This window comes from Diadema setosum, chromosome 7 (assembly GCF_964275005.1).
Source record: "Diadema setosum chromosome 7, eeDiaSeto1, whole genome shotgun sequence".
Classification (NCBI taxonomy): domain Eukaryota; kingdom Metazoa; phylum Echinodermata; class Echinoidea; order Diadematoida; family Diadematidae; genus Diadema; species Diadema setosum.
The window spans coordinates 28,572,430-28,600,247 of NC_092691.1; the positions used below are offsets into that span (position 1 = coordinate 28,572,430).

Consider the following 27,818-nt stretch of genomic DNA (forward strand, 5'->3'; position numbering starts at 1 on the left):
AACATTACTAAAATGATCTCACACCCTCATCTCAATTTAAGGTAGAAAATGGAATGCCACGTTTCTTCAGATTACAATATTTAGCTTACAACCTTCATCCAAATGGAAGGCAAACTACCGGTGCCCATGCTAATTAATGAAGTGTAAAAAAACACTTGTTCTGTGTGGTTTATCTGCTTGAAACAGGAGTTAATTTCTTGTTCTCGAGTTATAATTATTAAAAACATTGATAAAAAGAAGAAGTTTTGTGTTATTGTCACTTATTCTCAAAAAAACTGAGTGTTAATATTAATGTCACCTCCGAAACATTCTATTATGTTAACTGTCACCTCCGAAACATCCATGTGTGAAAAATCCAAGATTTAAAGAAATGATTGGAATTTCATTTAACCTACATAGGAAGGTAGCCCTTCTTAAAGACTTGTTATAGTATAGAGTTTGACCTGGCTTGCCCTCCATTAAATAGTTAAAATCTTAAACATTGCATGTCAATTGGTATTTTTACCAAAAATTTATAAATCTCATGTATTTTTTTTTAATTCGCTTTATATTCAACCCCCAAATAGTTTTGATTCACAAACTATATATTGTTGTTAACCATATAAACTTTGCATGGTGAAGTTTGACTACAGAGTTTTGTCATTATGGTGCAATTCATGAAAACAAAATTTTGCTTAAATTTACTCCAGGTGCCAGGGTTTTCCTTAAATTACACCAATACCTCTTGAGCTTTAAGGTCTGAAATGTTATTTTTTCAAAAATGTGAATACTTTCCAACAGGAATCAAACAGAATAATGAAAAAATATTTTGTTTGAAATTTTGACCCTCTGAGTACAAAAGTTACACCACTGATCGTAAAAAAGGCCATATTGTATCGTACAGTCCAGCAATAATATTCTTGCAGCAATACCTGTTATTAGAATACACAGGTAGAGCCAACATTGTACAAAAACAAAACATGCCTCAACCAAAGGACAGTCTGTTAATTACACATGTCGAAAGGTCTGCAAGCAACCAGACTAATACTCCCATACATGGTGCAGTTTGTAATAGGAGAAGTTGAGATGGAATCAACTTGGTTTATTATGTGAATAGTGGCATGTACAGGGCACTGCAAGTACTCTACCTTCTGTGCATCAAAGCCCAAAATGCTAAAGTGCATCTGTTTAACCCTGAAGCTTTAACTACACACACAAATGCATGCATGTATAGACAGTATATACGGTTGCAAAGAGTTTAGAAGCCTCCTAATCACCGAAAGTTTGCAACTGTACATACATTACAGACACTGAGAATATTACTACTTCATCTCCTGCCATAACTTCACTCTTTGTTGTGAACACACTTTCCTCTAAGTCACCCAGAATGTGGGCTTATAGATTTCTCTTTTTTCTTTGAGTCTGGATCAAGGGAGTCATTTTAATGTAAACCAGATTTCCTACAGTGCAATAGACATGAAATCCTGTATTACTTCAAACACTGAGTTTTCATTTTTCAGTGCCCATGTAATTTGTGTAATTAGAAACATAAAGGTATACATATTACAGTAAAGATATACTATGGTTTCAAACTGTACATAGTGGAAAACATGATCAAATTTCTCTATAGTTACATACGTGTAGCAATGTGTAAAAGTTGACTGCCCAGAAGTATTTTCTGAAATATGTTCCAGATCCAGTAATGGTGACATTAAATCAGAAGTTTTAGGATTTGATGTACCAGCCATGAGTGATTAGAAGTACAGAAACTTGCCAAAATTTGCTATGTTTGTATACATTATTATTGTAAGCTAAATTTGTGTTCCAACACCTACATCACATTGAATAGAAATAGCTAAGAACATGAAATAAAGTGAAGTGTTTGCAGTAGTGAAAAGGCAAATTTTAACAGATATATGCATGGGGCAGCATTGGCAGAAGAAAAAAAAAATTGGCACCTAAGGTAAGCTACCAGGTACTGTGGGAACACATCTGAAAGGTATGTGTTTTGTGTTTTTACCACTAAGCTACATTTCTAATTGCTTCCATACGTTTGCATTCTGCACTAAAGACCTAAATATCACATTTATGTAAGCATATAATTGTTCAATGGAGTGCCTGAAATGGAAATCTGTAAAGTGAATAGGAATGATCCATATCACAAGCCCCAAACCACTGGTGGTAGATCATGTGGTGGATTTGCAACACTCAATACCAAAATTCTTGAGATTTCCATGTCAATCAATGTATGTGTGAGTCCAGGGCAGTAGTAAGTAAAACTGAATATAAGGCCTGGATTGGCAACTGGTTGGGATTTGGAAGTGTTGGATTGGTTTACAGAGTGCTGAAAATGGTGGCAGTTCTAGATCTGTGCCAAATGCCCATGTCAGGAATGTTTTCTCTTCATATATGAGATCAGACCATATGTGGGTAGTGGCTCAGTCAACAACCACTCACACAATTCTTGAATGTAGGGTTCAATTATGCGCCCATTTATTAATATGTGCAAAAACCCGAGACTATGCCATGCACAGCAGGTGTCCATACATATTGCAATTAAAGGGATAGCATAGCGCAATATATCACCAGGCCACACCGAGGCGGCGTCTGCTCGGCGGAGCCAGTGACACTCGCCCGCGCTATATAGAATGACAAGCGGGAATAATATTGATGCCCTCACCTACTCTAGAACATGGACCTTTTTTTTTTATCTGACACCCTGCCAGCAGATTTTTTTTGAACTTGTCATGTATTATCGCTTTCACAGTGAAATTGGATCTAATACCAGCTACCTCTGTGTCATCTGTGAAATGTGATTGTAATCTACTTGTACCATTATGAAATTACACAACTAATCTGATGGCATGGATTTGAATCATTTTCCGTGTGCTGATAATGCAAAATCAAAATTTCTGTTTGTTGGATGCAACATTTTTCCACTCTCTTATTGCGCTGCACCTTGAAGTTATTGCCTGCCATGGTGCAATAAATGCCAGCAATGAATAGTTTCAGTCCAGCATGAAATTACAACTCATTTAGTAATCACATAATTGCATTTGATTCATGGACATAGTATCACATCAACATTGGAAGGCAGTCAGTGACTTCAAAAGTATAGGGAGAGATACTCCACATGTTGAAAAGGAATAAGAATAAATGTGAAATAAGTTTTTCACTACTTATCAAAGATAAAATATAAAGCATGTGAAGAAATGCAAGTGAGAAATCTCACCAAAATGTGCACAATTGCAATAACCAATGAATATTAATAGTGTATTTGCAATGTTACAAAACTCAAAAGATTAGTTGAATGAAACAAAGAATGTGCAACAGTAGATGCCATGTTTGGAGATTTATATTACATGTTGCAAATGTACACATCGGCAGGAGACTAACATACCAATATTTTTTCAAGAATTTCTTTGAGGTGTCAGAGGCTGACTCAGTTTTACTACAATGATTTTTAAGGCTCAATTTATTCACTTATAAATGTCCTCCGAGTCCAGAGTCTATGTTTATAGAATCGTCACTTTCCCAGCAGAAAGACCCTAAAAAAAATTTTTTTTTTAATCACACACACACACACAATGTGATGGTCACATCATGTGAAAGAGCTTTCAAAACTCTGTCAAATTATTTCACAAACCCAAATTTGATTTTGTGGTGAAAATTTCATGCTTGGGCCCTTCTACTGCACAGGCGATGAAATGTAAACTTGTACAAATGGCGAGAAAATATGTTAACATCTAATGTAGATGAATATCTATGATGGGATCAGCTTTATCTTGTCATATAGTATGCTGTCTTTTGTTTTAATCATGATGACATTTCAATGCTATCAAGTGAAGGAATTTTAGATTATTCAAAATTTATTGATTTCTTGTCGGCTATGTGTAAGGAGACATAAACAAACAAACAAATGGGTTATACCATAGATCATTGTTTGATGATAAACAAAATTATAGTCTGCCACTATCCCTTTTGGGCATCTCATTACACCAGGGCCCCTAGATTTGTTTTGTTTTTGTTTTTTCCTCTCTTTTGCTAGTTTACATGTATGGATATATGTATATTGTTTGTTTGCTTATAAATATGATACTCTGTTATAATGTGACATTGTGCTCCATAGTGCCATGAGTATCTGTTTAGGTAGAATGAGGGCTTTATGAGAGTCTCTCTATTACTGTTATCATTACTATAAAAACATCATCGTTTAGCTTTGCACGATCAATTGGTGAAATACCAGTACCTATTACAAGACACTGTGAGAGTCTCCTCTTCAGCTCTGCATGTAAAAAAAAAAAGTAAAGCAGCAACAACATCAACAACAACAAAGTATTCAGAGATTTATGGAAATATCAGTTTATGAAGTGAATATACACTTTGTACATCACTATGAAACAGATGGGACCCACAGTCATTAGATATATATAGCCAGGTGCATGACAGGGATGTGGGCTATACAGCCATCTTGGATTGGGGAAACTCTGGTGAGGAGCTTCTTACTGCCTTTTGGAAGAGACTTCTTCTGGATCTCATCACCATGGGCCATTAAGTCCCAGGTAGTGACACCAGCAGTGCTGAACTATTGAACCCAGCCATCATACCCTGTGCACCATCAGAACATTAACCCCTTCCACGCCAGGCCTGAGCGTTACCCAGGCTGCCGTCTGTGGAGAATAGCTGTGCATAATGGGAGCAGGTTGTCTTCTACGGGTTAAATGATGTATCACCTATACACCGTCTCCTCAGTTGTGGCAGTGCAGATTCAGTCTGGCATAGCCTGATTATTTCAGACCTCAGGGGTGAGTGATTGTTAATGATTACATATGAGAGAACGTTGAAACTTAACATCCATCAACATCAAAGTCCACAGGGCACTGGTGTAAAAAGCGCTGGCATAAATCAAAATGGAAATTGAGTTATCTTTCTTTCCTTCATACGGAATTCTTACTGCTTTTTTTTCTGGTTGGGTGAAAAAATCTGTTGATTAATGCTATAAATGCCCTTGTGTAATATTCCTCAATGTTTTATGTGTATTTGTATACATATGGTTTCCCTCCAATAAATGTGTAAAAAACAGTGTATGTGAATGTGTGTGTATGTGTGTTTGTTTGTCCTTAATATACAAGCTGCCATGTCAGGTACAGGGAAAAATGCAGCAGAAGAGTTGGCTCTATTCCATCATGCTTTTGTGGATTTTGTTGCTTTTGTATGTGTGCATGATAGTATACAAATTGATGAATGAATGTTTTATGCATGTACTATATCTAGACATGGACACGTTCATTTCATTATAAATGGTCAGTCTGCCCATCAAAATGTGCATTTTTCATATTGCTGTTTTAGATGGTAAACGACCAACTTGGGTCAACTTTAGAATGAGCTACCATTTTGTATCTGGACTGTGCTTGGTGAACAATACTCACTTTGTGTGGCTTATAACTTGCTATTGTGCAGTCATAAGTTTCTCACATGAATGGAAGAATCATGTGAATGCCCAGTCTAGGCTGATGTCAGCTTAACTTTCAGTTTGCATTATGAAATAAGAAAGAAAATAAAACATGTGCATGTTCTGGAAAACATGGAGAAGAAGGTGGAGCTCCACTCAAAGTTGTGATAGAAATTCAGACAGCACCAGCAATAATATAGTGATGGTGTGTACAGTAGTATACATGGGAAACACAACATCGTCATTGTAGAGCTCTTTCGGATCATAGAAAAGTCTCTCCCGTGATCGTTTTTCATGAATCTTGATTGTAATTTGGAGTTGAGTTACGGAACCCTCAGATGCTCAAAAATATGAATTGATTATAATCTTGATTTAAGTTTGGGAGGGCTGCGCTTCCTGATCTGTATGGCAACTCACAAAACATGCACTATAGCTAGTCATCTGTGATAATCATCTGTGGCTCAAATATGACGACATTCATACAGCAGTTTAACATGCACGCTTTGGTCCCCGTATTATAGCAACAGTGCCAAACATGCGTGCTTTTCCGTGCGACTGCACTGCTTAATATCACCTGCCAGCGTGTAAAATGACTCATCGGCAACTTCTGCTAAAGCAGTTGAGCTGAACTCAATTATTATTGTTGTCAAATAATGATTACACAGTGGCCTGGCCCATTCATCTGGGGAGTGATAACTGAAATTACGCCCTGCTCATTATGCAATGCATGGATGTCCAAGTACGAAGGTATTTATGAACTTCAGACTCTGCTGCTAATTTAGGTGTCACAAGCATTATATTATGTATCCATCCCAGGGGGCTGCTGGAAGCATTAAATTTATTCAGTTTCATTTTTCCTCCCAGATGAATGTTTCAAGCTCACATAAATGCCAGCTTGCCTTAAAAGGTTTTTCGTAATACAATAGGCAAGTGACAAGGACAAGCAATCAATACATGGGCCAAGTAAAAAAAGGGGGGGGGGGTGGGTTGGAAAGTGAAATGAAAGAAAAGAAAAATAAACTCATAAAAGTGAGCTAATTAATTGGACTGGTAAATTATAGGGGGAAACCCAAACACATGACAGTGAATGAAAGGGCAATCAAAACATGGTGGGCAAGTAAAATAAATGGGTACACAAACTACTGAAGATTAAAAGTGGAAAGGCAGCGAAAACTCTTGGGCACAAAAATGCAAAAGGCAACCAATTCTCACTAGAAATGTGAAACAGAAGGGCATATGAAATCCAGTGTAAAGTAAATGCAACAAAGGGTAGCCAAGATTTACCATGCTCCTGGAAAGAAATTAAACCACATTCTGCAAAATGTCTCAAACACTTCTGTATGCATGTAACAGTTTGGATGAGAATAGAAGGTATTTATCAAGCTCTGTATCAGAGTAATCAGTATTTTCATTTTGTAGTATACATGATAAACCTTTTGTACCAGAGATCATTGCAGTAATAATAATATAAAAAGTAAATTTTGTTTTCACAAGTAGAAATTACAGTATCATCTAGATTTTAAATTCCTCTTCGTTTACACCATTCATTATGAATTATTGTGGCTTGGCAACAAATAGGATTGTTGAAGATGGGTTGGAGGGTTCACAGCACTTGAAGAGAATGCTATCCTAGCGCTATATTATGTAAAACAGTACAGAGAGAGGGAGGGATGGGGGGGGGGGGGGGAGATGATTAATCTGCCTTGAGTAGTTACGTATTACCACTTTATATGGAATGAATGTCTAGATTGACTTCAATTCTAGCTCTCTGTCCCTTCGGCATACTGAATTTTGCCAGGTATGGGATAGAGAAAGCTATTTTCTTCTTGTGTCAATGCACTCATTTCCTCTATTCAGAATTGCTAAGGTATGCATTTGTGGATATATGTCGTCGGGAGAAGCTTACTGCGTTCAATATGCTAGGTTTACTTTTGTCAAATTGTCATTCATATTTGGTGTTTTTTTAGGTCAATCAATATTTTGAAAGAAGCACTCGAATTCATCAATTGTCACTGTCAATTAGCAGGTCAGAAATGTGTAGATTAAATTCTTTGTTTTTTAAAACAAATCTATTATTTTTTGTCCCATTCATCAAATGTTATATCATGGGCTTTTATACGGAGCATAAACCACATGCGACCTAGCACAATATGTAGTGTACATGTATATGGGTGGGAATATACTTGGAGACTTTTGATTCAACCGCGAATAATGAAAAGTCTGTCATCTTATGTATATGTGTATTTGATTTTAGAGTAATGCTTCAACTGTATCTTCTTCTATTCTAACACTTGGCTTCAATTTCATTATAGTGTCACTGTACATGTTTGTGTGTGAATGTATTTTAGAGTGTCTGTCGAGTTGATAGGTGTGAGTAAGTGCTATGAGAGAAACTGATTTATATGTGATTGAAGCAACATAAATATGATGAGTAATTGAGTCGATTCAGGCAATAACCACAGCATTGTATCATATATCTGGGAGATGATTTGAGTGAAAATTTACTGAAGATGAGTGCTGGTAGATGAAATTGATTTTGCTGTCTCTTGCTCAGCTAATGTGACCGACGGACTTGAATATGCAATTGATGATAATGTGTGACAACGCACAAACGTGAATGACAATATTTCAGAAAACTGAAATGAGCATTTGCACATTCACCAATGTCCAGGATGAAATCAAACATGCATTTTTGAAAATCTAATGACATGATGACAAAAATGGGCACAAAAACTTGTATTAACATTCCCTTATCCAGTGCATATTTGTACGGAGATGACATTTTCAACATTTCTACATTCTAAAGGGTATGGAAACCCCATCTGAGGCTATTTAAAAAAAAAAAATAAATTTCAAAGAAATGCATCTTAATCAGAGAGAGAGAGAGAAAGATAATTAAAAGGAGCCCAATTTTTATAATTATTATCTACAAAAAGCCTGTTCATTTGTAATCCAGGAATTTTGAGAAAAATAACATACAAGGTAAGGACAAATGAAAACGAGTTGTAGACTCCATTACATCATTACAGACTACCCAAGCATATTTTCTCCAAGGCAATTTATGAGTACAAGTTGAAAAAAAAAATAGCACAATACGAGATTTTACTCCCTTCCCTCTGGTCATTTTGTCCAAGGTCAGTACAATTATAACAGAACAAATCTTTGCATAGTGCAAGTACGCTGTGCACATGATGCCCCACATTTAGCTTGCATACAAGGTTTTGTTTTGTTTTGTTCTTTTTACATTCTTTTTAGACCCTTTCTGGGCACATGATTTCTCACTCACTGAAATATCTAACAATATCTATCAATCAACGGTACCTACCCTGTATTTCCATGTGAACAACGTCTGATGCTTTGTATATATGCACGTGTGAGATATAAGTGCATGTGATATCCATGTGTTGCCTTCAGTCTGGGAAGTTATTCTTATTGTTAAAATGGAGATTTTTGCAGTGTGGAACCTTTCTTGCATTTTTCATAATATAAAACTAAAGTGAAAATGATAAAGAACTAAAGTGAAAACTAAAGTGCAAATTTTTATATCTTTATGTGAAATCTTAAATGTAATGCAGGTAATTTTACATTTGTAAGGAAATAACAGTTGAAGTTTATTTGTAGTTTTCTTCATGTTTGTTAGACCTGTAGCATAAGTGAGTTCACTGTGATGCATTACACCTTCTGTGGCAGGTGTAATGCAGATCAGTTAAACTTTTTTTTTTTTTAGTACACTGTATATGCTGCCAAGGACCTTAATCGCCATGGCTGTAGTGAGCCATGGCTGTAGTGAGCCATTTTGAAGTGCTCGCTCAATTGTTGTGACAATCCTGGAAATTAAAAACAGGCAAAATTCGACATACCTGGCTGAGCATGAAAAATTAATAGCGCAAATATTTCCGCTTTTACACAGTAGTGCAAATATCCCCACAGACAAGCGTTGTGATAGTTGATGCTGTTAAATTTACGCTCTCCTCTAAAAGCACTTGACAAAATTGTGAATCAGCAGGTCATCAAAGTGGACATCTCGCATTTTTGTGTTCTTTGCTGAGTAATAATATCCTGAAATACAGCCCATTTATAGCTACTCAGAGTTGTGTATCCCATGCTAACAAATACTTTCTCTTTTGAATACGTAAAAACCCTGACCTCAACTTGTGTAGTCATTTTTGCCCGCAGAGAGGAGAATGGAAATTCTGAATAAGATAGTATTTAAATAAAGAGATGTTGGGGATATAACAGAAAAGAAAAGATCACACAGCAGAGGTTTTTCCCTGCAATCTGCTTAATAGTTTGTATACAAGTTGATCATTCTATTAAATCTTATTTGCAATTATCACCCTGAAATATGAAAAAAGCTCAAATTGCCCTTTTTATAAAACTAAAGAATTATTAGAAACACAGCAGCAGTGGCTTTTGTTTGTAATGTGCATAGCCATATATGCCAATAGTTTGCCATTGTCCTTATACATTGATGGCCTTCATTGATGATTGTTGTTCAAATGACAAAATTACATAGATATGACAAGACTCTCATTAAAATGTGTATAAGAATTACATCAGAGAAACAATAAGTCCATTCTTCTGAGAGGTAGATGTCTTGTCTTCTTTGCAGTCATTAGTCATTTTCTTTGAAGCAAAGCAATTGCTCTAAATATATTTGGGTTTTTTTTTTTTTTACCTCATCTTATGAGGAAGATATGCCAAAAATTCCAAAAATGTTACTGTGTGACAAAATGACTTATTTGCCAAATGTCAAATGCAACAATTTGTCTAATGGCCTTACAGATGCCTTCCACATAAAGATAAAGGCTAAATAAATGTAGATATTAAGATTTTTTTTTTTTTTGGGGGGGGGGCAATAGCTCCCCCCCCCCCCCAAAAAAAAAAGAAAAGAAAAGGAGATGAGGAACTAGAAAACTTGAAATATCTGATGTTTACTGTTAAAGGTAATGTGCATACAGCTTCTGTTTAGTATTCTCATAAACACCAAACCAAATGTTGCAAGGAAGTTGTAATGGACTAGTTGGTTGGTTGGTTGGTTTGTTAAGTCATATCTATGCATTGGTCCATTTGACCTTACATCTCAAAGTATGATATTATCAGTCACACACAGACACACACATTAACTGCAGCAACAACAAGGACAACAGCAAAGCAAAAAAGGACAGGTAGTCCCCATAATGGGCAATGCATTGATCCACATGACCTCACCCACAAAGTATGGTGTCATGCTATTACACACATATACACACACACTCGCACACACACACACACACACACACACACACACACACACTCACACGCACACCATTGATCTGTTTTAGTGGCATGTTGAATATTGGATCAATATGGTGACTGCACAGCCTGAACATGAACCACAGGCCATGCAGACCACTCTGACTCGAAATAGACGGTCTGGTCATGTAATAGAAAAATGCAGACGTGCTGACCCATGAGACTATCTGAGGGATTAAACACCAAGCACAATTCTGCAGTATTGTGCTGAAATTATACAAAAACAAAGTCTCACACTTGCACTTAAAGCTGTGCTATATCTCTATGTTGTTTTGGGTTGTATACACATTTGCATGTTTGTTTGTTTTTTTCATGTCGCTGTTGCTGAGATAATGTTTGAGTACATAATATTTTTGTATATTTTTCTCCACAATGAATAATAGCTCTATACCTGTAACTTGCACTATGACTACTTCTTAAGATAATGTATTTAATAATACCATCATAAATTTAGAAATATATGCATTTTATTTTTCTCTGGAGTTTATAAGCCTGCTTTTATGTGTGTTCATGTTTTTATTTCATGTATACATATATGAATATATAGATATATATGAAGAGTTTGTTTGCAAAAACCGATAAGTCCATATTTGCCAAATGGAGATATTTGCGATTAAAGGTCAAGAAAAATAAAGAGAATAATAAGAAAATTTTTGCTTCTTTTGACCATAACTTCAAAAATATACCTTTATATGTAGTGACCAATATATCATTCAAAAGGTATTATTTTGTACTTTATGACAGATATTGTATTTCAAAATCTTCAAAAATGGACTTATTGGTTTTTGCAAACAAACCCTTCATATATTCATCTGTCATCTGTTTATATGTGTGTAATGTTATGCATATAAATCGGAATAAAGACCTTTCATGCAATATACAAGTGAAGCCTCAAACTCACTAGGTGTACTATTTAATTTCATCTATTGACAATAAATATGTGAAGTTTTGAGTCTCATGGATGTAGAATTTTTTTCCTCTCCCGTCTCTAGAACCTGTCATGTAGCACCTTGGTTGGCACACTACATTTGTGTAGAGCCGGGCAGATCGGGGGATATCAAGTGTCAATAATTAAACTAGAAGCTGTAGTTTACTTGCCAGTGTGCGCTTACATGTAAGCAGGTGTGTGTACTATTGTGACTGACTCTACTGGGATGAAAGCTGACTTGTCATTATTAATAATTGGTTTTGACTTCGACCAATTAGTCATAGCTTTAGATGGTGGGCCGCTTCTTGTAATGATCAGTTTTATATGATTATGATCATATATGATGTTTATTTGCTGTGTCATATTTGTGATTGCATTATAAGTATATATATTTTTTAACCTGGCTAACTTTTTAAAGAAGAACACAAATGTCACAATCCCCCATATAAAAGTGTAGGGTTGTTTGGGAATTACAGAGGGCTGTAGAATAAGCATTATCTAAATTTGCTCAGAAGTGACATCTGTTGCAAATTTTATTTGTTTTCAGTTTGTTTGTTTATTATTTTAATGTGATCTGAAACTGAAATGTGTGACAACTAGCTGACACAGAAACTGAGACTTACAGCAATTTTCTTCTTTTTATATCAGAGTTTAGAGGGGAAAAAGGTATAAATCTGTCTGGATTGAAATGAGAGTCAGTATGGAAGAGCTAATTGTCCTATCAGAGAATATCAGTTAGTGAATATGCCCTAAAGAAATGAAAAAACAAAAAAAAAAAAAAAAGAAACAGGATTTGAATTTGACATTAACACATCTCAAGAAGAGAATGAGTGTTTTGAATGATACCTCTAAAACAGACGGTTCCATGACTCATTTTTCTTGTTATTTCTTTTATTTTTTGTTTTGCCGAACCACCTAACCCCCCTCCCCCAGTTATGGGCCTGTCTAGTGGGGTGGGCTCTTTAGCAAACTGTGTGCCATTTCATGAAAAGTTACTATGATAGCAACTCTTGCTGCAATGGCAAGTGTCATGGTAAGGACAAGAATCCTACTCCCTATTGAGCTGTTAAAGGGTGTGTACAGTTCTGGTTGAGGTGAGGATTTAGCTTTTAACGTTTTGCGAGATATTCAGATACCACTCTATGAGATGTCAAAGAGCATGCAATTCTAAGGGGTATCAAAAGTTTATTTGATGAAAATCGGTTTTAAAATGGATGAAATATCTCAAAACAAGTTAGATGAAACAAAGAGATCCTAATAAAAGCCGCAGCCTGTCGCCTTTTATTATTATCACTTTTTTTGATATCTCAGCCATTTGCATTTGAAAAACAATTTTCATCAAATAAATGTTTAATCCTTCTTAAAATTACATGCTCTTTCATATTTCACAAGAGGTTTCTCATTATCTCGCGTAGGAATATTCAAAACGTGAATCCCCACCTCAACCAGTACTGTACAGTCCCTTTAACTACAGAAAGTCGCCATTGTAGCAAGCATTGTTATCCTTACTTCTTATGAAATGACATCTTGGTCTGTTGATCATGTTTTATGGAGAAATAGATTCCACCTATGCACCAGGAAAATAAGAATACGCTTTTGTGTGTAGGCAATAATATGTACATTCATGAGAGCAGCCTCAGGCAATTAATCAGTCCAGACCTTGAGGGGGGACAGCCACCAGTGGTTCGGGTTCTGAAGAGTTCATTTAAAGGCACAATCCATTAAACATTAGAAACAAAGTACTAGAATCTACACATGGATAGAGTAGATAGGATGGACTGTAAATATTCTCTCAAGAGCTTTGTTTGCTAAGCCCAAACACACAACCCTCAGCCTTCCTGAAGACCTTCCCTAAACACAGTTTCAGACATATTGGCAAAAAGATAAAAGTGTAATACCATGCAGATCATGAAACTCAACAGTACCTCTTTCGAGTCATATTTGTCACACGCACAATATGCACTAGTTTCACAAGATATCTCATTCTAAAAAGGTGATAAGCAGATAAGCATCTGTTTCATAGGAAATGTTGTTAATTTATGAGGTTTGATTCTCAAAATAATCTACATTTTGTCCCAGGGTTTGTATCAATCAACAACAACAGCAACGGAATCCATATTACAAATAGAAAACACACAATACATTCAATCACAGAAGTGAACTAATTTGTGACTAGTAATTATTGCTGTCAATAACTTTTATTTTTTTTTTTTTAGCTGAGGGAAATGTAAAGAAGGTATGTACAGTTTGTGCATGCATGCAAGAATGCAATATGTGCACTGCAGTTTATTTCAGCCATGGAGGTTGATGCAGCTAACAAAGATTAACCCTGATTGAATCAAGCCGAAAAAAATTTGTGAGCTTTGCCGCATGCAAGGTGAAAAGTGAGGCAGCCAGTACTTTTGGCCCCTTACACACTAACGCAGACTTCCGTAACATTGTACGTCACGCGTAATTCAATCAATTTGCCATTGACGGTGAATGAAGGGCGCCCAAGTTGCGATGGATTTTTTTTTTAACGGTCTTTTGTGAGTGCCTGTGTGTGTGTGTGTGTGTGTGTGTGTGTGCTCATTGTGTGTGGTTGTGGAGGGGGAAAGCCAATATTGCTCTAGCTACTAAATGTTGTGCCGGTGATCATTCTCCCAGCACAAACTCCATTCCAGGCAGTATGTGGGCCAGAGTTCATTCCGAGAGCTTTATTCTACAGCAGGCAAATCCTCCGAAGGGAAGCCGTAAGGCCTAGCTTTATACTAGAGATTTGCCTCTACTGCTGGCTACACACAACAGTGCTGACTGTTAGCAGTTCTGCAGCAAAATGAGTTTGCAGCCAATTTTTTATCCTAAACACAGCATCCTGCATTTCTTCCAAAGATCAACAGAATAAGATGTAGCCATTATTACCTAAACTGCATCCTTTATTCCTAGTACATTTTGTATCTTCAGGCAATTTTCTTTGTTGTAACAGCTAGATGAACTTCGATAACTCAATCATTTTTATATAGTGTGCTTCGTGTTTTCAAAAAATTACATCCATCATTTAAATTAATGTTGGGGCGTGCTGTAGTAGGCCTATATAACAGATGATGTTCTTGTACAGTCTCTGACAAAAATTTTGAATTTGATTGCTGAACGATTTGATGGCTAGTGTGTTACCCACAATGCCCCTCTTGACCTGGAAGTAAAGATGGGTACCTGGCAATGCTTGGGCAATCCTCACAGCATGGCCCTCACGAACAACAGTACAACACCAATGACGCTATTCCAGTAGACTGAGATCACATTAAGTAATCAGCATATATACATATTTATAGTGATAAAGTTCATATCACTATTGTATAATAGTAATCATGTTAGAAATACCTCTTTTTATTGATGTAAAACACCTTATGCATACAAAGGCAACGACTGAAAAATTTGCAGGCAATATCCATGCACAAATGCCAACCGAGCTTAACTTGGCACACGCTATATATAGGAGTTTTGTTGACGTGTACAAATCTCCCAGTGGAACAAAGGCCAGAAGGCAGTCACTGTTGTTTGCCATTTATATGTGGAGATGCTGAGATGAGATAAAACACATAACTGTTTCCTCAAGTGAGAATTGGCCATCATGGCTTAATGCAAAGAGGTCTGAAGGATGGCATCATATTCTATATAAAGTATTTATCTTTTTGTAACTCTCAGAGACAGGAAGACATATTCATGAAATTATAAAATAATAAATATGTGCATGGCTACACAGTATACAGAATATATTGTGTGTGCATATGCCATGTACAGAATGCAGCATCATCCGGACACACTAACCTTTTGTGAGTGTGATTTGTTGCCCCAGGGTAGGCTATGGAAGGAAGTTCTATACATGAAGAGTTTGGTGGCAAAAAGAGTTAACTCCATTTTTGTCCATTTGAGATATCGCAATCAAACCTGTTAAAAACAGTTAAAATGATAGGAAAATATAGGATATTTTTAATCATAACTTCAAGAATATTTCTTATTAATATCATGCAACAAGTGAGGTATCATTGAAATGATTTTATTTTGCTATGTCTGATGATGAACTTCCTTTAAAATGTTTGAAAAAGCACTTAACCTGTTTTACAATTACACTCTTCATATCATATTGGTATTTAGTAGACCCTTTCTAAACTTAGGCAGTCCAGACTGGTGCTGGTATACTGGGTTGAATTATACCTCTTTTTTCATTTTAAAAAGATATGATCTGAATTAATTGACTGTTGATATTGTCATGTGTTTACTCTGATTATATTGAGATATCTTAAATGATATGACAGTAGTGCTGTTATGATGATATTATGTAGAATAACAGAAGCAATAATGCAAATATTAATGATGATAATAGTATTGATTATTACGAAAGAATAAATATTAATAACATTTTAAGGAGAAACTATGTTAAAAATCCATTGGGATTTTTATATGCTATTCTGCGGTCTGAATTTACAATAACAGAAAAAAGAAGTTGCCGTCATGACATTAAATTCATATGACATGGCCCAATCATCATTATTTTTTTGTTGTTGAATTCTGTGACATCAAAAGACATCTATTCCTTAGTTTCTAAGGTCTTTTTTTTTTGGTGATAGAAGAGCTTTTCTGACTGCTATGGTGCTTTTGTTCCAATGCCTTTTGCCAAAGCTTACATGGCCCTAAAGTGAGTTTTTTTTTCCCCCAAAGAGTCTCGAAAATATCTGAAAATTTTTGCCTCTTTGGTAATATGTATGAATATGCACACAAACTATTCTTCCCCTCCTCATAGACAACTTGCAGTCTATTTGAAATTCATCATCCCCTTATACACTTGATTTTATCAATAAATTGTCAGAAAATATGACAAATTGGGTTCATGACATAGAGCTGATTAGAGTTTGATCATGAAGGGGAATTAGATTAGACACAGTTGGACGGAGAATATGATGATCTCGCTCATCATGTGACCTTTAGAATAAACTGTCTACGGAATGATAATGCTGGCTGGATTCTGTACATGCGTATAGAGCTTGTATATATACAGCAATGTGGGCATGCACACAGAGCCGAATGCCCGCATTCGGATGTGCGCCCCCGCTACTGATATTCCAATCCCGGCCCCTCCAAAGCTCCGGGTAAGAGTCGGTGGCCGTCGCTGCATATTCAGCCCCGCGTGGATTATTGTGTGTAACCAAGGGATGATCTTCCTGTCACAAGGGATCTATCGCTACCCATGCGGGCAATGCGGCTGAAGAGGAGGAGGAGGAGGAGGAGGAAGAGGAAGGGAAGATGGAGACGGTAGCTAGGAAACATGGAATGAGAGTTACAGAAACATGAAAACTGATTTTTATAGCATGACTGAAAAAAAAAATCAGATATATTATACATAAACATATAGCTGTATTTATATATACATATAGGTATTTTTACCATATAGGTAATATAGATATATACACTATATATCCTTATATGTGTGTGTGTGTGAGTTTCTGTATTGCATTATTTAAGTATACTGTACAGAGTTGTGTAATGTGTACTTACATGGGTGCAAGAAATATCTCCTTGCAAACTCATAGATGTGTATACATACATTTGGATTTTTTTTTTTGATTCATAAGTCCAATTTATATGTATGTATATATATATATATATATATATATATATATATATATATTAATGTGTATTTTGTAATTTTGAAAAATCCTAAAAGAATTGAAAAATAGAAGATTCAAAAAGATATGAAAAAGGAAGCATTATTCAAAGGTAAATACACTTCCATAAAATATGAAGTAATTCAATATTGTGGACACTCGCTCTAAAAAAACAAACCTGACAGTTAATATATAATATATATATATATATATATATATATATATATATATATGATCAAATCAATGATGATTTGAAAAAAAGGAAAATTAATTGTATAACATAATATAGTGTAACAAATGCGTATAACGTGCTTTACTAACAAGTACAAAGGAGGGCTTGTGTGAAAAGCATCAGAACAAACAGTAAATCTAAACAGCTATGGAGCTTTACTAGAAGGGTTGAAACTGTATTTAATGAACTTGACAACTGTAGAAATATGCCGGTGAAAATTTTTTTTAAAAATCCCAACCTACCTCTCTAACACACTGTGAATGGATGTTGTTACATCTTCTAGCATACTGTACTTCTTTTTGTTATTAGCATTGTAGATGTTCTGAAACTTATTAGCTGTACAAACATAATTGCCTTTTCATATTGTACCACAGTCTGATCAAGTGGGACCGTCATAGCACTAAGCCTGAGTGGGATCATTCAACCTGCTCCATGGTTATGATTTTGTCCCCCCCCCCCTCCCCGGGGGGGGGGGGGGGGGGGGGGGGGGTGGGGGATGGGGGAGTGAATGCCCGTGTAATTGCTTGGCAAGCTGTAACATGGATGGCTGCACAAAGTTTGGTCTTGAAATCAGCAAGGGTTTATAAGCACATTTTATCCTCATTTGAGAACCAAATGGGTATGAAACCTGCTGATGTGATATACTAGGCATGTGAAAATTCCTTTTATTTATTGTCAGTAAAATAAGGAGGGAGGAAGCACATTAGGTGAGAAAAAATGTGGGCATGCAACACTTTATTTCTTCGGAAGGACTTTTAATCTGAAATGAGAGAGAAAGCCATTTTTTTAAAACAACTTCTTGCACAAGTAAAGTATCAATGCCATTGCATTTCTAGGCACAATTTTATGCCCTACAAATGTATATGAGTAGGAAATAGAGACTACCAAAGTCAAACCAAGAATATGATGTCACAGATAGAAAAAATGTGCAAAACACCATGTACACTTAAATTTACTATTTTGAACTCACTATAAAAAACTGGCAATAATAAGCTCTCAACGGTTGTCATAGTGAACAAATCCCTAAAAGATGCATCCATCACTTTTATATGTCAAGACTTTTCAAAACACAGCAATATTCTTGGTTTAAAAAAAAAGATTTAATGAGAAGTAGGACTTATCATGAAATGTAATTTACATGCATGCCAAGAGTGTAAGTAGAAAATGAATGTGCAAAGTATATTATATACCATGCAAAATCTTGTGATGCGTAGAAGTGCCTTTAATTGCCTTGATGTATTTTCCCCTCACATTAACCTGTTGAGGATGTGTCCCGAGTACATTGGGGCAAGTGTCTATGGAAAAATGTGTGTTGTAGCAAAATCAGCCCATCCTCAATGGGTTAATGTATACACCAGCAGTTGAGCTAGAGTGCTGTAAAAAGCTGTGCCTGGCTCACTGTGAATGGATGGAGACCCTATAGGTCTATGTTGCATGTAGACAAGGTTTGTCCTACCCTGTCTGGATGTGCTGCCGTAGTTTTGCTATCTTTTTTTTCTCTCCAGCCAGGACTATTGGCGCTTCCCTGATTTGATTTGCTTTGGATTTGTTTTCTATTTCTGACTCGGGAGTTTTCTAATTCCGCAGCCATTGCTTCCATAAATTGATCTAAATTTGTCCGGCAATCAGGACACCACAGGGGGATTTAGCACTCTGCCCAGATCGATACTCAATGGTTGAAAAGGTGCCCGAGTATGCCGGCAGTTCTGTCGATGGTCACCACAAACTAGGGCAGAGTTATTAACTGTTGCTCCACTGCACGGATTTGTATGTCAGGGTCTATGCTAAGTAGCCGTTACAATACACTTTCAGTAATAAGACCTTTTGACCAATATAAACACATAACACATGTAATTTTTATTTTCTGTTTGCCTTTCAAATATTGATCTCAAGCACCCAGTACTCATATGGGGCCTAAAGAGACAATATTAAAAGAAGTTACAGTATATCTCATGACCAAATAAATATGAACAAGATTAATCACAATTTAGAAAAAAAGCTGAGATATAATACTGAGAAATGGAACTGCTTGTCAGTATATCTAATGTGCACTATCATTAAAGGTTTTCAGTGTTTTTTACAATATATGTGGTCTTTACCATCCATTGTTACTTACTGAGGTAATCCAACAATGGAGGGCAGATAGCATGTTTGAATGTGGCTTGCTACCTTAGTTCAAACAACATGATGAATTCCACATTTTGTGAGTTTGCACTTATGCGCAAACTTTGGCTAAATTATCAACATCTTCCATTTAATCATTGGATTGTGTCACTTTATCACATTTTGCTCTTAATTCATTGGTTCATACTAAAGATCACCTAAAGTAGAGCGAGATCTTCGTGAAACGTCCTATCCAAGGTTTCCGCACCAGATTCCTTTTTACCCGCAGAGCACACGCTGTTGCAAGTGTGTGGTTTAGTCAGTGTGAGCATGAACTGTGATGCGGGTTGAAAGAGATAGAGAAAGATAGAGAGAGAGCAGAAATAAATAGTTGGAAGAGACCAGAGGGAACAGTCTTTGTTGCATTTCATGCAAATAAACAAGCTGCATGGAGACTAGCAATGGTGGGAAGAAGATATGACTAAGCACAGCCTGTAGGCATTCCTTTCCCGTATCCACGCTCCGTTAGGTTTAAGGAAATGCATTTTTCATGCATACAAAGATTGCCTGGAGAAAGACAGAGCAGTAAGGAGAGACAGACTGAGGGAAAGAGAGAGAGAGAAGTAGAAAAGAGCGAGAGAGCAAGAGAGAGTAGAGAGGTATCGTATCAATGATATTAAGCAGCGAGGTCCGCCCGATTCCACACAACCTGAAAGCTAGTCAAAATGTAATTGGCACATCCGGTGAAAATCTGCTTAAAATACATTACCCTGGTAAAGGAAAAATATCTGGGACATCCGCTGTGTTCCCCCGTGTCCTCTTCTCACTCACTCTATCATACTGTCCCCTTGTCTCAACTTCTTTTTCCTGTTTCTTCTGTCCCATTCTCTCTGTTCTGTCTCTCTCTCTCTTGCTGCATTGATCCCTTCGGGTACCCGGGTTGAACCCCCCTCTGACCTGGACCGACTCCTGCAATGTAGTCAGCTCAAATCTACTTGATATGCGCATATAGATGAGTATTCAAGGTAGCAAAAAAGATGGGTATACATACACTCTGTTTTCCATGCCTTCCGGTAACATGGACCCCCCCCCCCCACTTCCCTCCACATGTGTGTATCTGGATGCATGTCCTTTGTACGTTTGTGTTTGTGTGTGTTGTGTGTTTGTGTGTGTGTGTGTGTATATGTGTGTGTGTGTTCGGGCGCAAGGCAGGTTGCAACGACGAGTTTCACTCGGCTCTGCCGAGCCACTATGTCTTACCCCTCTGGGGCATGGTATTGAGCCACTTAAACCGACTTCGGACGACTGTACCCTGCTTGTAGGGCTTCGCAAAATGCGCCGTGCTAGATATCAGGAGGGATTCGACAAAGAGGAGATCGGATGTCACTGAACATTGAAACAAGGCAAACACTCTGCCCCCCCCCCCCCACTTTTTTTTCAGTCATTTTCCTGTGGTAAGGGAAGAAGTGAAAAAAAGGAGACACTATTCTAAATTACGTTCTTCTTGCTGATTGTTATTTCTGCAATCAAAATGAAAGTAGCCTGACTGGCACTCATCTAAGCCACTTCCTCCTTTCTCTAGCCGGATATTTGAATATCAGAAAAAAAAATTATTGGCTCATTTTTTTTACAATGATGAATATATTGAAAATGTATATAGTGCTTTATGATGAACAAAAGAGAAACAAAACATAAATCTACTACAAGTACAAAAATTCCACAATTACATAATCATCGATTCTGTTCTTTACCCCCCCCCCCCCCCCCATATTGATATCCTGACAGAAATGACATTCTACATTTCATGGAACTTAGGAATAAGTGTGTTTTCATGACGTTAGTATATTCACATCTACTGCTGATAAGAAATAAGTTCTATATATATTTCATGCATCTTAGTCAGTTTAATGATATGGTTTATACTCTTGTTAAAATCATCACCACAGATCCAATTTTGTATATTATTTGGTTATGTTTCTGCAGGTGTCATAGTTACTTATCAGTAGACAATCAAATTTCAATTGTTGAATCTGTTATCAATTTCTTCATCACCACTTTTCATCCTTTGCTTGAATTGCCGTTTGCTTGCCTGCCTCTTATTCCCTGATATGACCCCCCCCCCCCTCCATTTGATGTAAGATACATGAATCCACCACCATTGTATTTAGGTTTAATGACGTACGTCTATTGTACTCGCAATAAGTAAGGTGATCAGGCTCCATTTTACTTGAGCATCTACTCAAAAATAAAATAGGGTTTCGATCCTTTCAACCTTTTCTTTAAAATTCCAACAAGGTACATAAATGGCATATTGATTGACCTTTTCTTAGGTAGGTATATTAAAAATGTTATTTCCACAACATAATATTATGAGATATCAGAGATATAAGAAATTAGAGATGTGTTGCAAAACCTGATAATTTGCAAATATTAGTTCTTTACTCTTGATAAGAATACAATATTTCTGTCTTATGTATATTTTTTTAACATAATAGCATTCTGTTTTTACCCAGAAGTAATTTTGTATTCTATATCCCTTCTCTTTACAAAAGTATGATTCTCTTTTCAAAAGTAGTTTTAATATAGTAGGTTCAAGTAACTTTAACAAGTCATATTTTCCTGATAATGGTATAAGGCATTATCTGTCAAGAACAATCTCAGATTGAAATCTGTGAAAAAGGAAATTTTTGTAATAATGCCAGTCATAGGTGAAGTGACATGGACTAGCTATATTCTTGCAGAGGCTGGTATGAGATATCAACAATTCTGGTTGAGATTCACAGATTAAATAGTGAATTATTAGTGGGGGGAGGGGGAGTTGGAGAGGAGAATTCTTTTTGTAATTTTTGTGATAGGTGCAAGTAACATGGCCAACCTGGATTCTTGTCAAAACTCAGAACATTCAACATTGTCCATTCTGGCTGAAATCCGTGCAAAGATTGATGCCGGAATGATTTCCGCCGCTGCATTTTTGCATCGCTGTGTGGCGCACGGAGACGCTTCCCCTTCCCCTCTGTCATTTACTCACGTGTTGCGTCCATATTTGCTCGGCATACACGACTTTCTGCGAAAAACGGCCAAGACAAATTTGTGGCGGTAGCATGTGCGTGTATATGTGTGTGTGTGTGTGTGTGTGTGTGTGTGTGTGTGTGAGTGTGTGTGTTTGTATGGCTACAGCAATTGGAAGGACGCTGGTGTGCAGGCCAATCATGGAATGTATGCTTGTCATGAAATGGGTGCTCACACTTGCAAATTTCTCCTGTTTCTCTACAATTTCATCTGCGGATGACATTTACCAACGTCTGTGTACCACTTGTCAAAATTCAAAGTACAAAGGGCTCCCACTGTAAGAGTGAAAAGGAAAAGTGTCCTGCATAGTTTTTGAAGTTTTCCTTCAAGTGATAATTTTGTTTCTTTGGGTACTTAACAAAAAGATTTTACTCTCTCATTTCTGAATTTCACAGCATTTCTTTTTTTATTTGTTTATTTGTTTGTAGAAGGGGGGGGTGAGAGTGGATTTAACTTTGTAAATTTATTCAGCATGCACCAAATCAGAAAGAAATTGAAAAGCAGTACAAATTTGAGAGAAACTGCAACTTTAATCTTCCTAAATGTGTCGACAATTGGAGAATCATTGACAAGTTTTGCAATGAAGAAAATCAAAAATTAACATCAATGGGCTGAGAAGAAGGATTTCTTATTATCGTTATTCCTTGTGATACAAACAATGAAGAGTATATGACAAAAAGATATAGCTGCAAGCCACAGAAAGGTCCCAGGATCAAATCATGTTGAAATGCAGCCAATTGGTTCAGCTGTGCGGTTGATCAGCTATCCCCCGTAAGCTTGCGAGGTCTCACCGGGAGGTCCAGGGTGAGGTCACTGACCCTGCTATCTCATCTTGCCTGCTACAGATATGCCTCAGTAGGACCAAACAGTCCAGGCAGTAAGGGCTTCTCAACAGTAAGAGAAAGTGAAGTATTCTTGACTTCATACCAACCCCCTATTTATTATTCTCTATTCTCATCCGAGAAAACATGCCATGGAATCTAGTCATTGATGAAGGATTTGTATGATTTATACCTGACAGTTCATGAATAGATTCTAGTTATTGATTTGAGGAATTGCATGATATTTGCCATATAAGTCATGAGTAGATTTTAGTCATTGATACAGGGATTGTATGATATACTGTAAAACCGAAAATATTCACCCACATTTCAATTTCTCGAATTTTGCAAGAGCCAAGATTTGCAAAATTGGAATGCATGCAAAAGTTCTTGTCTAGACTATATGTATTGAATGCCAGAGCAGCGACAATTTGCAAAATTGTCATGGTGTGAGAAAGGTCGTCGACTCCAATTCACATAGATTTGATGCAGTGAATGTTTCTGGTTGCGCAGTATGCCATATAAAGTTCATGAAGGGATTCTAGTCCTTGATAAAATAATCGTACAGTTTATACCATGTAGTTCATGAGCATCAAATTTCACAAATTGGAACAATGTCATGAATGGTTGAATTCATTCTAAAACATGATAGCAATGGAATGAGAAGTAACTGTCACTAGTGTAGGGCGGCCTAATACAAATCTCGTGCCACTGCAAAGGCAGAGAGGTAAAGCAAAAGGCTCTGCATTCAGGAACACAACTGCTATGATTTGAGCCCCAGAGGTGACATCAACATAATTTACATAAACTGAATATTACTTGTAACAAGTGTTCAAAGAGTAATATTAATATATAGAGTAAGATACAAATAATGGGACAATAATATATGGGACTTATAAAGCGCCAAATCCATCTAATATTTAAATGTTCTAGGCACAACCATGTGCAAGATAGAAAGAAAATAAAAAATGAAATAGTACAGGACATGATATGATAATCAGTTATTGTAAGCCAAATTAAACAAATACTTATTGAGATTATTTTTAATCAGTTTGGTGAAGAGTTTGAGGACAATAGGCCAGAATATAACACATTCATACCAATTAGGTGAGGTCAGCAAATTGAATACAATAGAGAACATGTGATACTGTAAAAGTGGATATTTTCACATAACTAATTTTCGCGCTCAGTCGGTTAAGAAGAATTTCGCGCTCAGCCGGATAAGAAGAATTTCACATGTTGTTAATTCCGTGGAACCAGAATATCAGGCATTTTACCAGTGTTGGAATAGTGATTACAGAAAAGGTATGAGAGTGTTTGATTTTGTACGCCCTTAACGTATTAGGGTTCTCAATGACACCTCCGTCCACCGTGCCGCATTTCTCCAGTGAGAATCCAGTGGCTGCGTTTCGCGAAGTGCCTCATTCTTGAAATCACGTGCATTATCATAAAGAGCTTGGAGTCTGAATATTTCATACCCTGACCGACAGTCTCTCCCTATTACCCTATCCTTTTTCTCACATTTCAATCTCCGACACTGGCAGCATCTAATTTCATTGCGGTGTGCCTGATGGGAGGGGTGCACACACACACACACACACACACACACACACACACAAAGGGGAAAAATGTGGGAAAAAAAGTACAGCTCGCTTTGATTTGAATAGCAATCATCGTAAAAGCTCTTTGATTCGACAAGAAGGAGATGAAAGGATATGACCAAAAGAAAATTCATTCCCCAATGGCATTACAAGATAGCTTTCTTCGTATGATAATGTAGCCACTTTCCCCCAAAGGATTTGTTCTCTGCAGAGAGAGTCATGTCCTTTGTACGAATTAATCAAAACTAATTGCAAGCAGTCCACCATGCATTCTTGTAATATTCATAACATAATTGTAGCAATGATCATAGCAATCAATTCTAAAGAGTACTCGGAAAAATGATACAGTGGCTATGGCAACACTATATCAACATACGAAAAAGGGAAACCATTTTGTATGGAAAAAAACCCCCAATATATTAGAAGAACAATCAATTGTGCCTGAGAAGTTCTCAAAAGAAGTTATGTGTGTTTTCTCCTGTTGAAAGAATCAGGATTTCCAATAATATCATATTTTTTAATGTCTTTTTAAAGCTGAGTTTAGATATCAGCATGTATTGTCTTGGTGGAACTTTTTTCATTTATTTTTCATTTAAGTAACTTTTTCTTTTATCTTAAAAACAATTCTTTGTTTTACCTTTGCACACTGTTGTTGTTAATAGTGTGCTTGATTTTTTTTACTTTTGATTTAATTTCATTCTTGAGGTGCTTTAGACAAGAGTAAGGAATCAGTATGATCTATATCTACCAAAGAAATATCTCTTTTGTCACACACACGCATGCACACAAATCCAGATCATGTTCCAAGGTTCAGCCCAAACCAAGTGTATTTCATCTTGATCCCAAGCAAAGCTGTCATATTGGGGAGGCTACCCCAATGAAAAAAACAGAGCTGATATGTATGAAAAGCGTAATGACTGATCACTTTACTACTATTTTGTTACCCAATTTATTTTACTCTATCATGTATGAACATAATGTAATGATAACTTAACCATTAACTTGCCATGTGTTGACTGATTGTAATTCAGCTGTCCTACAAGTGTGTACAACAGTTAGTTACATCTGTAATTGGCATCAAAATAATTTAAAGACTATCTCACTCGACACTTTGTACCTGCAACAACACATCTCGTTATCTTTTCTACTTCAAATCACTATCACCGATATTCTTTGAATCTAAGTTTCCCCAGAGTGGGCAGCAACAGCAAAGGCAAAGACGAAAATATTAATAAGAAACATCTCTCTCTTGTTCTCTTTCCATCTCCCCCCCCCCCCCATCCTATGTATGCAGTTCTGGTACTTCTCCGTTCATTACCGCAACGACAGCCAACGGCAGTACGAGCTGCGCTGTGAAACAGAAGGTGAAATCAACGCATGGGTCGACGCCATTCAGCACTGCAAGTGAGTGACTTTTGACGAGAAGGAGTTATCTGTCCTGGCCATGTTTCGAAAGTAGCTGCCCTCTTTGTGTGCATTCTGCTTCAATTTTCATACAAAATTTTGTCTTGGAGGATTTTAGCATGGAACTAGCATTTTTTGCTGGTTTGATGGGGGATGGAGTTGGGATCTAGTAAATTTGAATCCAAACAGCTTCATTCATATTTGTATTCAAACCAACTCGTGAGATGGGGGAGGGGGGGGGCATTTCATGAAGCGTTTTGTCCAACAAATTTGTCGCTCAAACTTGCTCTCAGCCAAATCAGATGTACAGATTTCGGTAGCTTATAACAGTTTGTCAGAAAAAATATCTGACAAAGTGCTTCGTGAAATGCCTCCTAGGTGCCATTTTATGAGGTGAGGATATTATAGCTTGTAGTTGTTTTAGTTATAATTTATTCAAATGGACTTTGAACGATGCTTTGCGAGGTCAGAACATTAGAAAACATTTGATTGATTATCACAATGTAGCGTTTACATGAGAACTCTAATACCTGGTACTCTGCGATCAAGGGCAGTACGAATGATTTAATTATAGCATTTTAAAAGCATTCAAAGATTTTGAAAGGAAATTAATCAGATAGTGTCATTTCTCAACACCTAGGCCACACACACACTAATACACAAACCAAAGCATGAGATCTATTTGAGATGAATTGCAAAACTGAGTTCCCACTCTATTTTCCAGAAAAAAGAAATATCTGAATCTGTATCTAACTGCATGTCGTGGCTGGTCTTAATCTGTAGGGCCCTTCTAGAAAATAATCTTGAAATATTTGTGTGTGTGGGGGGGGGGGGGGCTATTGCAAAATTTGCATCAATTATTGAAGGTCAGATGCATTTTATACCAACAGAAGTGCAGACAAAGTTTGAATCTTTGCTATCTTGAAAACATCCAGACTACAACAACATAAAAAATGTGGTAGATGTTCATACACAGGCACATTGTCTATGGTTATGAGACAGTTACAGGACATTTCCTCCATTGTTTTATGAATGGAGATGTACAATGATATGCATTTTTATCAGAATTGAGGAGGATGTAAAAAAAAAAATGTGCACTGTAAAGGCAACACTTGGTTTTAAAAAAAGGGCTCAAAACTTGTCTTCTACCATTTTGAATTTGTTTGCAATACATCAAAAAGTTCTACCAAGAAGATTTTCTGGTTGACACAGTTTGCAAAGATGATGAGTTGTTTAGGAGTATTTTGAGGTCATGAAAATAAAATAATTTGGTTGTAAGCAAACAACACTTA

At 36.6% G+C, this 27,818-nt stretch overlaps 1 protein-coding gene across 1 annotated transcript in view; it reads left to right on the plus strand.

The window, feature by feature from the left end:
- The window catches only part of LOC140231166 (ras-specific guanine nucleotide-releasing factor 1-like), a 116,873-nt gene that overhangs the window by 19,826 nt on the left and 69,229 nt on the right, over positions 1-27,818 (plus strand). Inside the window, exons 2-3 of the mRNA XM_072311313.1 lie at positions 26,417-26,526; positions 27,721-27,728. Of these exons, the coding sequence (XP_072167414.1) occupies positions 26,417-26,526; positions 27,721-27,728 (118 nt within the window). The remainder of the gene's footprint in view (positions 1-26,416; positions 26,527-27,720; positions 27,729-27,818) is intronic.